Source organism: Neolamprologus multifasciatus, chromosome 6 (assembly GCF_963576455.1).
Source record: "Neolamprologus multifasciatus chromosome 6, fNeoMul1.2, whole genome shotgun sequence".
In the NCBI taxonomy this organism is placed as follows: domain Eukaryota; kingdom Metazoa; phylum Chordata; class Actinopteri; order Cichliformes; family Cichlidae; genus Neolamprologus; species Neolamprologus multifasciatus.
In genome coordinates, this window is record NC_140444.1 from 22,430,292 (window position 1) to 22,444,695 (window position 14,404).

Below are 14,404 nucleotides of genomic sequence, written 5' to 3' on the forward strand. Positions count from 1 at the left end.
TGTCTAGCACACATCAGGGTTGTGTTCATTCTTTCTGCAGCTACACACAGATCCAGATTAATTTCTTTCATGGTCTTATTTTTAAAATGATCCTCACTTTACCTAATATGTGCACGTAATATTTTTGTTGCTCTCCATGCAGCATTTTAATGCTGTAGCTGGTCACATAAAGTTTAAAAGTGTTATATGCTATTGGTCTGATAAAGTCATTATATTTCATTAAGCAGTGATGCAGCGATTTATCAACCCAACACTGGAACTAGCAGGACACCAATGGCATTGGTTGGATGTTTATTTCTTTTTTATTTATCAATGCAGCGCCTACATGCAGTTTGGTCAGTAATAGAACAAAATGTATTCTCTTTCAAGACAGTATGATAATGGACTGAAAGACTTTAATAGTTATTTATTATAATAATTTCTTTGTTTACACAACAGGGATTAATAGCAACATAAAAAATAAACAAAAATCAGCGGTATAAGTATCAGCTATCAGACAACGTCTTATTTAAAACATACATATTAGCCAACAATTTCACAATTCCAATATTTAAATGAGCATGAATCTGAATAGTAAGAAATAGTTTTTGTAATCCCAAATTTAGGAAGCTCATATGTGTTTCTGCCTTGGAATTAATTTTTGTGAAGTTATCATATAAATGTACTGGAGTAAAAAGGGAATTATTCTACTCTGAAATTTAAACTAAAAACACTCAAGTAAAATAAAAGTGCCTGAAATGATACAGAAAAGAAGTAATTGAGTAAATGCCTCTAGTTACTTTTCAATGCATGTACTGCATCATATATATGTCAATAACTTAAGATGACAATTATTCATACAATGCAATGTGCTACAGAGTCATTCATTTAAAACTGTTTGTCAATATTTATTGCACTTTGATTACATTACAATAATGGTTAAAGCACATCATTATGGGTGACATTCATTGTACTCTGGCCGTGTCATATTCCCTCTGTAGCAAAGGAGTGCTATGAAACTCATGTAATAAATATAGTATAAATGTGAGGTGTGGAAAAAGACTATAAATATGCACAAACATTAACTATGTTAAGATAGTGAGAGTTAGGAATGCTTTATGTTACATAACACACCTAAAAAACGGTGTATATGTTTTTTTATCTGACTCAGAAAGAAATTATTGGCTGTGTTTTACTAAAAAATAAAAATAAATAAATAAAAGCATTTGTTTGTAAACCAACATATGATCCTGCCTGTAGAGCTTGCATAAGGCACCTTGATCTGCTCAGCATTGCTTCATTGGTTCAAAGGTTTAATCCTAAACATAGTTTAATTGTTTGTGTTATATGTTATTAAAGAATATATTTTTATTTATTTATTTTTATTATTTGTATCTAATTCTGGGACACATTGCTTTACCAGGTACCTAGTCTGGGTAGTCAGACATTTACAGGTCATCATATCAAAAATGTATTTTTGTAACATAGCCACATTTTACAAGATTAAAAACTTTAATGACTCTTTTTAAAAATTTGTATGCTTTTTGGTGCATTTACTATACATTTTATACTATTTTTACAGACAACAGTCTTAGAACAACAGTCCCAAAGTCCTCTCTTGACAGCACTTCTATTTCTCTGGCAGGAGCTAGAAATGAAAGCTACTTTTATATCATATCAGTTTGCGCAGATGACTCATTCTGGAAGAAAGATGAAGTAAGTTTCTACAACAACTGTACAAATGGATAATTGTACAGAGACAAGACTCATGTTTGACAGTAAACTGACATCTCTGTAATTAAGCAACTGCAAGAGTTTGACTCGAAGACACTATCATCAACATCAACTCAACCAAAACCAAGATATACAAGGTTGTTGCACTGTGTTCACTAGATAGGTTTATATTACTCCATAGCTAACATTTTTGGGATCTGTCACATGACTTCATTTCATATTCAGTTTTGAAGTTTTGACAGATGCCTCCAAAAAGTAACAAACTCCAGGGATGTCGTCTGGAAAGTTGGCCGGAAGCTCCTGTCTGCTCCTGGGAACAAACACGAACTCTGGGCGACCCTTCAGCAATCTGGGACAAAGAGCACACAGATAAAAGATGGATCTCAAAACAACGTGGCGAATTATTTGACACAAGAGGAAACACAGTGCTCATCCAAATGTTAAGTTTCCTGTCAAGAGCACTTTGGGTTTTTTGTTATCTGCAACAACCACTTGTGCAAACAAATTATACTGTGCAGAAAGAGAGGCATGCAATTTTATTTGGGGGGTTCTGCCTGAATAGGTTTACTTTGAACAGTTATTGTTCTGTTCTGCAAGGCTTTTCTTTAGCTCCAGTAATAGCTAGTCTGCTCTGATTGGTCAGTCTGTCTCATAAAAATGAGGCAGTGGTCACCTTTCATAAGTCTATAAGTAGCAGCGTGGCCCCATACGAGCTGCCAACTAGGTAGCAGGTCATTCTTTTTGTTTGTGGGTCTGTCTGTAGGAGGTAATTGTCATTGTGTTACCTGGCAATGTAGATAAGTCACAGCAGAACTGTCTGGATGATAAACAGGACATTTCAAGCAGTTAAAGGGTAGCATTTTCAATGGGAGATAATATCTCCATTTGGGATGGACTTACTTGAACCTGCAAAGCTTTTACATGCACAAAAAACATAATACGGGCACTTTAACATACAATATTTAGCTTGGTGGACAGTTGTTTTGAAGCTTTTTTTCAGATTATATGTTTTGAGACAGTGACATGTGACTATGAGCTACAGAGTTGCAGAGTTATATCACCTGTGGGTTGTGGGGCTGATGTTGATTTTTCTAGGTTGGCTGCATGATTCAAACTTGTTGGCCAATGTGACATTGTTCCCAAAAAGGCAGTAGCGAGGCATCTTAACCCCAACTACACCAGCGAGTACTGAACCGGTGTGGAGGCCGATACGCATCTAGGAAGAAAATGAGATGTTTTAGTTCAAGTTTCAGCTTGTCTTGTCTTACACATGCACGCAGTTGTGTGCACGATGACACCCATTCCTGCCTTCATTCTCATGCTGCTATACTCATCACCTATGGTGAAAGTAACATCTGAATACAGTAACAAATGCAGAGACCTACCAAGAAGCCAATGTAATTTTAATTTTGGGAAAAGTGAGATTTACAAATATTGGTAGACAGGGATTAGGGCCCCTGAAAAAAATTAAAAAATAATATATATATATATATATATATATATATATATATATATATATATATATATATATATATATATATATATATATATATATATATATATATATAAATAAAACCTTCCCAAGTAACCACTGAGGAAAACATCCTGAATGGCATTTCTGGCATTCGTGGAAGTTAATGACATGACTTTACACATGTTTGGTTTGGCTGATTCTGACAGTTATTAGGCCAATTAGGACTTTTTAAGGCAAAGACACCACACAGTTTTATCATCATCAGACATGCGTGATTACATATCAGAGTATTTAGTCAAATATCTAAGACAGTTCACTTTTATGAATACAATTCTTTCTGTGTAATAAATCCTGTGCTGTAATGTGCCGTGCAGTTTGTAACATCTTATGAAGAGTACAAATTAAGTAATGTTTAACTTATTTTTATTTCTGATATTTAATACATAAATTAATGCAGAATGAATCTTGAATCAATGCCATTCAATCAAGATATGTATCTATTTAGGTTTTTAGTTCAAGGTCAATAGAGCTAATCAGTTAAGGATGAATAATTCACAGTTAATTCTTTCATAATTTAATATGCAACCAAATAGCTGAAATGTGAGGCTATTCAATTAATAATGCATTTACACACTATATAGAAATACATTACCCTGAATACACTTTTCTGTTATAGAAATCAAGCTAGCTTCATACATAAACTTCTTCTGTAGAGTGCGTGAATCAACATTTCTTAACAGAAGATAAGTTTTGTGTGAACTACTACTAAGAGCAACCAGCAGTCAAGAGAGACACAGAGTACAAATCATAATGTTTCACCAACATCTGACTCAGGATGATTTAATTGTGTGTCTCTGATTAGAAAGTGTCACCTAATTATTAAAGATGTTACACTTTCCTTTTGTGATTCACATTCTTGTTTTGATAGATTAGACTCATGTTGAAAAAACCCCTAAATTGTCTGACTCACTGATACAGTGGCAGTAGTGGCTGTCAACTTCATTGTTCGTTAATTGTGCCAAGTTCTCTGCAGATAAGGACAATAACTGGAAAGCCACCAATAATAGTGACAACAGTTTAAAGTGCAGGAAGCCATTAAAGCATTACTTATTGTGTGAAATCATTATCTGCTTTATATTCAAATTATAATAAACAACATTTTGTAACAGCAACAATGTAGTGATAGTTCTCTTTTTCTTGTTCTTAAAACTCTCCAAATAAAAACACTCTGACACTGTTGGAAGTTACATAATCTGACTGAATAAAGAATTGTACAGTAATTAGTGCTTGGCCCTCACCTGTATTGGTTCTCCCGTTGGTGTCATAACTTCATTTGAAAGCTCCATCATCTTTAAAGCCATGAGTGCAATTTGAACAGCATGAGTGTCACTCTCCCTGTGCAAGCCACCAGCTACACAGTATGCATCACCAATGGTCTCCACCTGAATAAAGCGGAAGATTGTTAAAATTATTTCTACAAAGACAAATATAAAACGGCATACATTGTTTCAGGAGCTTTTTATGTCTTCTCCTACTCAATGTCAAGGGCTTTATTGCTGCATTTAAAGTGGCACACCACGTTTAAGCTATGAGCCGCGACATTGGTGCATATTAATATTGTAGCAGTAGCAGTGTGTGTGTGTGTTTATCTATGTGTAAGCAGGCACGTTTTGTTAAAGCAATAGTTATGTGATAGCTGTGAACGTGTTTAGGTGTGTAGTTTTAAACTTTAAAGATGTGTGTGTGGTCTGACCCATGAATAATGGGTAAGACGTAGCAGAAGTAGCCCACCCTTACTTTACTCACCAGTCCTTTATTTTCATTTCCAATGCATTAGTAAGTCTTCCAATATGAGCTATCTTCATCTGATATATAAATGTGATATTCTTGAAGCTTGGTCAATGGTGTTGTGACTGGTGTGATCAAAAGAAAATATGGACCCTATGTTTTTTTAATCTGAGACTATGATATTTAACTGTTAAGAATGCATTTGACATGAAGGCACCGAACCTTAGACAGAGTGATAAGTGTAAAATGGATATTCACTAAACAGTCTGCAACAATTTGCCTCCATCGTGCAGCAGAAGACAAGAAAGTGTAATAAAACTTAAACTGTAATACTGTAGTACTTTATTAAAAAGTCCAGCGTTTTTCCCCTTTCTTCTTCTATTCTGTGTAAATCTGAACCGGAGAGCACTCAGCTGCTATGTGGCTGGAACAAAGTAAAACTATTTTTAGGCTCACACATGTGGAGTGGAAACAGGGTCCTCAAGGAACCTCTGACTTCCTAGCGTTTTACGAGATATTTGTCAAACGCGCTCCTCTCTCTGTTATGCTTCCACGACGGTTTGATTACATTATCCAGCCTCCCTGCAGATTAGCAGCCTATGCAAGACACTTCGCTAGCTGGTTGAGTTACAGTCCTTTGTACACAAAATGGTATTACTTTGTTCAAAATGTTGTGAAAGCATTTAATGCATTTTGTAGCCTCCTATTCATATATATACACATATATTTATATATAAATGTATGTATATTATACTTATCCTGGTGGCCCAGGATGTTGCAGAAAGAGCTTCAACAGGCTCTTCTTCTACCAAATGGGTTACAGGGGCAGTTCTTTGTCTTTGAGTTTTGTGTGTATAGTATGTGTATATTATTTTACTGTATAATTACATCTAAGTTATTCAAGCTGCTGGCACAGCTGTGTGGTCATGGGGGACATACAGGTAAGGTCCACCTTAATTTACGTGGGAGTTAAGAAAAGGATTTTAATGGTTTACAAAAGACAGAAACTGAGTACTTACAACTGACTTGCACACTTACATTCCTAGCAAGATCGAGTTTACTTACATAAAAATTAATGAACCAACAAATGAATTAATAAAATAACAATTGTTGTTGTGGCTATTCATAAAGAAAGAAGTCATCTATCTATAAGTCTGAAATTTCTGCCAGCAAAACGACTTTCTAATAAACTGCATTTTTTGTTATTTTAAAAAAAAAATGCTAGGATGTTCAATCTTGATGTTGAGTCTTGCTTAATATTGTACCATGTCACTTACTTTTCCATAACAAATTTGAAAGCTTCCCAACATTTGTGCAGTGCAGACATGAAAGCATGTGTGAATGTTCACTGTAAAAAAAAAAAAAAAAAAAGTTCAGCTCAGCTCAGCAATATATATCAACCTACCTTATACACATCAAGCTCTCCACATTGGTGGTCAAACCTGGTGTATAGCTCATTGAGCATGGTGATCACTTGCATGGGCGTACAGATTGAGCAAACAGCCGTGAAGCCCACAATATCAGAGAAGAGCATCGTAACATGGTCAAACTTCTTGGCTTGGACGGTTTCACCTTGCCACAGCTGCTGTGCCACAGTGCCGGGAAAGATCGAGAAGAGGAGATCCACTGTTTTCTTCTTTTCCTCCTCCAGAGCTTGATGTGCATGCTCCAAGGCTGCCTTGGCCTTCCCCAAACGCTTCTTCAAACCATCCTGTGCTTTGGCCTGCTCGCCAACCAGGACTACATCACGGAGAGCGTTATGAATAGGGATGTCTGACAGATAGAGGCCGCGACCTGTCAGCTCCTCCAGCTTGTCCACGCATGGCGATCCCAAGAACAAGATGGCGTTTGACTCTGAAACGTAAATCATCTGACCTTTAAGGTCCATGTGCTAAAAGGAAAAGTAAAATGATGAGAAACATTTAGAAATTTTTAACGAAACTGTTATTAAAAGCTATGAGATCCTTACAGCTAAAATATTATGTGCATTTGTACTGTAGGATGCCTTTTTTTTTTCTTTAAAAAAATAAGTACAGCTTTCCCACAGCCAAAATTATTTATATATATATATATATATATATATATATATATATATATATATATATATATATATATATATATATATATATATATATATATATATATATATATATATATATATATATATATATATACACATATACATATACATATATATATACATATACATATATATATATATATATATATATATATACATACATATACATATATGCTGTGGGGTTTTTAATCCATGGAAACAGTTTTTTCAAATGTATACACAATTAATTCCCTCAAGAGATGTAAATATTCCAGTAAAATAAAATGACAGCTGCGTACAGCTGCAATCAGCCACAGTTTTAAACAAAGCTGAAAGGTTTATTTATGTAGGGAATGTAAGCCGGTCAATTGGTCAATCTGTCTCACAGTCAAGACTTCAAAAGATAAAAATGTGGGGTGTTTAAATAAAAACCTTTGCAAGCCTTTGGTTTGTGTGTTTTTGTTTGTTTGCCTTTGAAGAGATCTGACATCGTCTTCTCAACAATTTTCCGATTTCATTCATTTTGTCTGAAAATAGCTAAAATTTCTCTCCCCTAAATGACAGCTTATTCTTTATTTTTCATAGACAGACAGCTTTCCCAACAATGGCACTGAATGCTTTTGATTTCTCATGTTTATATTAAATATTTGTTAGAATAAATTAACATGAAAATTTGATTTGTGGAGCCATAGGAGTGGGCCTTTTTTCCTTTTTTTAACGTATCAGATAATTCAAGTTATGTTAATGTGCTATCTCTGCTGACTGGAATATAAGTATCAAATTGCTGACCCAAGATGCAAGAGACTGTGAAACTTGCTGGCTCGCCCACTTGCTGATTTCTACCTGTTTTAATTGGACCCTGTTCACTAGCTGTAAATCTACCACTGGAGGACAAGTGCCACATGGTATTAAGTGGAAGCATCTTTGAATAAGTTTCATTATAGCATGCAACATTTACTCGCCAGTACCTCTCATTGCAACTGATGGCTGTGCACCCTTACAAAAATAGCATGAGCATGGCTGTGGCTTTGATGGATAAAATGGTTTGACATTTCCTTCTGATCTCCACTGGGGGTATAATGTTGATCTCTACCTCAGGCCGAGTGCACCCAAGTACACCACTAATAAGCTACGATGCTTATAAGCAGCCCATTTTTCCCCTCTTCTACCCAAGTCCCTTAAACATGTAGGTGATGATGGGAAAATGTTTTCAGCCTCTCTAGTCTCTCTAGTCACTGTTCAAGGAATTTCACAGATGTATCAACATACCTTTCCTGTGTTATCTGTGGTGGCGACTCCATGCTTTATCCGAATGAGAAACTGTGCATTTAGCATAGTGAGGATACCCTGAAAGGTACATTTGATCTGGGGGGACACAATAGCGAAGTGGTCTTGGAAGGTACTAAACCGTCTGAGTCCATCCTTCCTGATCAGTCTTTTCCTGAGCCCGTGTCCTACTTGCACCAGAACCAGATCCTGGTCAAGTATCAGATGGAAAGGGAAGATAGTGGAAAAGAGAGAGGTAGGAAGGGTCCCAGCTGAGGTAGCCCGCAACGGACTGGGGCTCAGATTTTTTGTATCTTTAACTACAACTGTGTACAGGAGGCTGGGCTGTGGACTGGATTGCAAGATGGTGTCTCTGCCATGTTGGAGGTCCATCACCACATCCACAGTGGTGTTGTACAACAGGCGGGCAGCAGCTTTGATGACTCCTGGGAAAAAGAGCTCAGTGGCGGTGCAAGGGTTGAAGAAATAGACAGTAAGCAGGCCCGGATCTTTGTCTAAGCAGAGTACCGAAGGTTCGTTTACACAATCTCCTCTATCCTGGTTGGGCAGCATGCTGCTCTGTTTCAACAAAACATTGAAGCTGTTGAGGAAGTCGTGGAGGGCTCCCCCCACCACCGTCAAAATGTGGCTGTCCTCTTCGTAACACATATTGAAAATCTCCTCACCAAGAGCAATTTTCAAAGCTTCTATCGGGATTCCTGTTAGATACATGAAGAGGATAGGGATCTGATTCACAATCAGTGCTTAAAACCCGCCTAAAACATTAGCATGTTTTGGCCAATAAGATTCCGATTTGTCTTTACCTGTTTTGACAGAATGAATGTTCATCATCTCTAATAAATGCTCTGGTTCACTGCTACAGCTCTGGTGATGTGAACAGGAAATTGCTAGACTGGAAAGTCAACAAATATCAAAGTCAGACACACATAAAAAACACACTTTCAGTAGACAGTCACTGAGATACATCAGACTTCGGCTGGAATTGTCCACAAGATCATTTTAACTATTGATTTTCCTTTTCATCTGTCTGTAACATCGCAGACAAAATGGAAAATGTCTGCTATAACTTCCTAGGTGGCATTTTTCTACGTGCTTTTTTGTCTGAACAAACAGCCAAAGATTCTTTTTCCATATTTATATTTCTATATCCACATATATGACAGGTGACCACAAAGACTGCAAAACCTTGCATTTAAGAGGCTGCGGCAAGGTAAAAATCGGTACACATGCATTAAAAATGAGGGAAAACATCACCAAAAATAGTTCCAAATTAATTTTCAGCTAATTGGTTAATACACTAATCATTTTAGCTCCTCATCAGACCGTGACCCTACTGTGAAAACTATGCATTAGTGTCACTGCGCATGTGATATTTTCCATAGCAGTCTAATGTGCCCTTCATTTGGGAGGGCTTTTCACTTTTTCTCCAGGTATCCATAGCAGCCGGAGTCTGTATCACAACTCCTTGTATCAGTCTAGTAGTGAGAGTGCCAGAAGGTATTTTGTAACAAATCACACATCTCACCCTCACTATTTTTATCATGAGGAATACATGCTGTGGTGAAAGTTGTGGGCTAGACCTATAATTCACAGACTGCGGCTGATAGGATGAGCAGTGTTTTTATTGATGTGTTGGTGGCAGCTGAAATTAAAAACACCAGTTACCTTTCAGAGTCCCTGCTGTGATCTGATAGTGTCACCATTCGTTGGAGGGCAGTGTGCAGCCTTTGAAACTGTATCACAGAGTGCCCAAAGCAAGTTAAAGGTCAGCGTCTGGGAATACTTAAACGTCAATTACAGAGGCTCTAATATTTATAGCATAAGATTTATCTGTTTCATTGTCTCAAGCGGACACAGGGGCATGGTGTCTGTGCTTTAAGGCAAAAAAAATAAAATAAAATAAAATAAAAATAGATGCGATAAATGCAGTAAGAAATGCATTTATAACTCACCTCGGGACATGCCAGTTTTCGGATGCTATCCCCAAGTGTATGCAGGTTAACTTTGGCTCTGCTTGTCTTCTTTCGAGGTACACCCTCACCTGTTTTTCCGTGCACGTCCTTGGAAACAGGCAATAAATCCGCCGTCTCAGTTGAGCGCTCCTCAAAGTCTCCGAGCTCATTATTTTTGGCGCTGGCAGAGAACGGACACTCTCCGGATATCTTCAGCTCTTTCAGCTTGGCGCAGAACATCTTCCCGGCTGTAACCTCCTGGCGCTTCTCTCTTATCTAATTTCGGAGGGAGACAGTTGTGGACGAGCAGTTGTGGTCTCTGGGGGAAATTCCATCATCTGATGTGCTCATTCAGGATACCTTCCTCCTCTCAACCCGCCGATTCACATGATCGGCACCAAAGCCAGAGACCACATACAATATTTATTGAAAACAGCATGGGCAAATGATGGCAGGGAACTATCATTACCAAAAGCCAATGAGGAACTAGAGGGGGGGCAAGAGCACTAAGCCAATCCATGCGCAAGTGGGGATGGTGTAGCCAAGCAACCTATCAGCAATGAGAAATTATTTCCAGACGACTCGTCGCATGCAAAAAAATTTTTTTTCACTTTAGCCCGACGGGGAACCATCAAATAAAACTAGTAACCTATAAGGTTAACCACACTTCTGTTATATCCCCGCTCTGCGCTGAAAGGTGTTCATTTTACATTTATTATCTTATTTGGCATTACAAATCTCGCATAGCTTACTCTAATAATGTATGTGTCACTCATGTTTTCTGCACGTTTAATTCATTCCAGAATCTCACCAGTATTTCCTGTACCAACAATCAGCTGTACTCGGATCAGGCCAATGCAGCCAATTGTCCTGTCTTTTCGAACCAACGACTTAAGCCTTCCTAAACATTTTGTAACTTACAGCTGTTGGACAAATTAATTGTTTGAATAATTTTCTATCCAACATAAAATATATAAATAAATAAGTAACATGATCAGAATCATCGCATTAAAGCTCTCCTCACCGAGAACACTTTCCAAAGCTTTCTGTCAGATACATAAAGAGAATTGAAGTTTGAGTCACAGACAGTGCTTTAAAAACCATTTCTACATTTTGGGCAGTAAATTTCCAATTGATCTGTTTTGACAGAGTGAATGTCACTACTGCAACTCTTACAGGGTCTTAAGTCTTCTTAAACAATTTGTGGTGCCGCAACTTGCAATCGTTACACAAACTATTGAACCAAAAGTTCATTTAAGCGGAAGACTGTATGAAAAGCAGTATTTCTACATGCTTTATGAGCAGCACAATGATTTAAAGATGGTCCCCAACTTGTTTAACTCACACCCATGCCTATACGCGTTTTATAAAGCTGTACAGATAACTTAACTGATGCCATTGCATCCAGTTTGGCTGAAAGGGACTAATGTTAAAAACAAGTGAGTCCTCCTCATCTCTGCTCGAGGCTACATCAACCACAGATAACTCAAGGGTTTCATGAAGCAGCTGTCTAACAGTGGCACATTTACAAAAACACAAATGTGCTTTAGTCTTGTAAATACATGAAGTCTGAGCAACATGACATCACATTTCGACAGAAGATGTTACCCTGTGTGAGTTGAATTAGGTCTGTTCTGCTGAAGGTCGGGAAAGGCGCAGAAAGGATTGGACATGTTAGATGATCATTTATTAAAAAAATTGTGGAAAGAAATAGATTTTGTTGGCTATGACAAGGCTAAACTCGTGCTTATTGGCCATGTTTGGTCTGAAAAGCAAGCAATTTCACTACAACACCATAAATCAATTTCGAGAGTTTAAGTAATGAATAGTATTGTCACATGGGACTTTTCTTGTTTCTCACAGGGACTTATATAACCCTGAGCTTCTTTTAAGGTCAAGACCAAAGATGTTGCTACCATATAAAACAAAAGGTTTATAGGTTAGAGATTAAAGGAGGAACCCTTTCATCGGGCCCCAGGGTGGGCGCCCCACTCGAGTAATTAATTTAACAGTTCAACCTAAGGGGGGAAAAGGAGGTGGGGGGTGGGGGGAGAGAAATAATTTTAAAAAAAGCTACTCATTTAAAATGTGCAAGTTATGTTACATGTGACAGTTTTATAGTACTTTAACTGAAATGGCAAGAGCATGGATGCTCTGAAGTAAGGCTAAAGTTAGTGATACAGGCAGATAGTGGCTTATTAGCTACATCTGGCCATGCAATAAAAGAAATAAATAAAAGAAATAAATATAAATAAAAATAAATTCAGTGAAAGTCAGTGAATTTTAAGATGATTTTAACTAACCTGAAAGCAGCTTCTTGAGGCTGCAAATCAGTGCCATTAATACCACTGGACAATCACTTTTACTGATGTTTTAGGCTTTACTGCCACTGAAGTTGACAGATTTGAGTATGTTCCTCTTTATCTATTGCATATTTGGTAGACTTAATGCACTTTGTGGATTTTTGCTATGTGTATAGGTGTCTCTTAATCTCAAGAATCGCAGTATCATGCTTGTGTAAAGGTTAAATAATATTTATACAAAATAAAGTCAATCTTTACACAAACAAAATCACAATATGAAATGCAGAAAAATAGAATAAATATTTATTAAAAAAAATATTTAAAATATATTAAATCAATACTCCGAAGTTAATTTAAGTTATGTTCTTCATATAAAAGAAAATGGAAAGTGGAATAATCCAGGTTTCAGTCTGTAATCATGATTAGTCATGGGGAGGAGCCATCGAGTTTGACGGCCACAGGTGGGAATGATTTCTTTTTCTGAACGTGCTCCTGTAGTCGTAACAACGACGGTATTTTAGTTCAGTCCAGTTTACTTTATCACTGAATCTGCCCACATTTTAAAATTTATTGAATTCTTTTTAAGTGAAACAACTGATTTTGTTTTACTATAATTGTAAAACAACAACAAACAAAAAAAACAGTACTGTAAGTCACCCAATCTTGGTCATGAATACAACAAAACCTGTCATTTAACACAGACCCACACATTGATCGTGAATTTATTCAAGAATGAGATAAAACATTTTGAAACCACACAGTCCTAAATGTGCAGACTATCTTTAAAACTACTGTAGGTGTTGGTCTGGTGGTGTTGTAACGTACACTTCTTAAGAATGATGGCTTTCTGACCCTTTAGACCCCTGTAGATATGATTTAAGAAAGAGAACCAAATCTTTTTAATTACATTTGGAGTTTCTAAAGACTTTCAATGACTTTTAACTTTTAACTTAAAATTATTGCACCCAGTTGTGGGGTTCTGATGAATAGGCCTCCTGAGCCACAGGACTCAGGATGTGGCTCATTTCCTAATTTTGTTTTATCCCAAGCTCCTCCATCTTCATGATGAAGATATTTTGGGAAAGACAATTAACTTTTTGTTAAAGTGGCTGTTGTATAAAACTGCTTTGAGGTGAGTAAAACCACTCCATTCAAAGGCCGGCTCACAAAAGTTAGCAAACATTTCAAACACTCCCCCCCCCCCCCCCCCCACCCCCTTACAAGCAAATTTACTTAAAAGCAGCTCTAATGGAGACCAATTGAATAATATTTTTAACATGTAGCAGCATTTGTGTGATTTTTTTCAGACATTTTTAGCTTGAAACAAGATCATGCTTTACAACAAGTCCAGAGCAACGACTTCTAATTCACTTTAAGTTAATAATATAGCCTCTATCACAGCTATCCAGCCAGTGAATTGCTCGTTTGCATTTGCCTCTCAGGGCACTGATATGGGGTTGGAGGGCAACATCTTGAAGCAGATCTTTTTCCCCAGGTCTTAGTGACCCATCTGCTACCTCAGAGGTAACAGCTGCTGCTGCCTCTCACCAGGACCCAGTGGAGAGAGCACCAGCTGCGCTGGCATGAACAAACATCTTTGTCATGATTGGCTGAAAAGTTTCAGTGTTAATCTGGGCTTTGTTTTACTCTGTGTCTTATCAGTGTGTTCTTTCAGAGGAGCCCTGTTTGCACTGAGGGAGTAACCACCAGGTTTCAACACATCTTTCAGATAAAATGAGAAGCGCTGACTGACACAGCAGGCAGGTCTGTTTCTCGCTCTGTTTGTTCTCAAGTAACACCTTGACGACAGGGGAAAGTGGAAAATGGC

The 14,404-nt window shown here is 37.3% G+C and overlaps 1 protein-coding gene across 1 annotated transcript; it reads right to left on the reverse strand.

The window, feature by feature from the left end:
* Window positions 1–391: 391 nt before the first annotated feature.
* gucy1a1 (guanylate cyclase 1 soluble subunit alpha 1) lies at window positions 392–10,757 on the reverse strand. Its single transcript, XM_085162548.1, has 8 exons — window positions 10,274–10,757; window positions 9,987–10,054; window positions 9,125–9,213; window positions 8,304–9,019; window positions 6,381–6,866; window positions 4,486–4,629; window positions 2,775–2,929; window positions 392–2,062 (listed from the first exon to the last, which is right to left on the reverse strand). Exons 1-8 carry the CDS (start codon window positions 10,511–10,513, stop codon window positions 1,924–1,926), a joined length of 2,037 nt encoding a protein of 678 aa, XP_085018674.1. The 5' UTR covers window positions 10,514–10,757; the 3' UTR covers window positions 392–1,923.
* Window positions 10,758–14,404: the final 3,647 nt, after the last annotated feature.

Coding starts and splice junctions, on each gene's coding strand:
- gucy1a1 (XM_085162548.1), bottom strand. CDS start 10,513: ATGTTCTGCGCCAAGCTGAAAGAGCTGAAGATATCCGGAGAGTGTCCG. Junction 10,055..10,273: donor GAAAACTGGCATGTCCCGAG/GTGAGTTATAAA, acceptor TCTGTGATACAG/TTTCAAAGGCTGCACACTGC. Junction 2,930..4,485: donor CAACGGGAGAACCAATACAG/GTGAGGGCCAAG, acceptor TTTTCTTCCTAG/ATGCGTATCGGCCTCCACAC.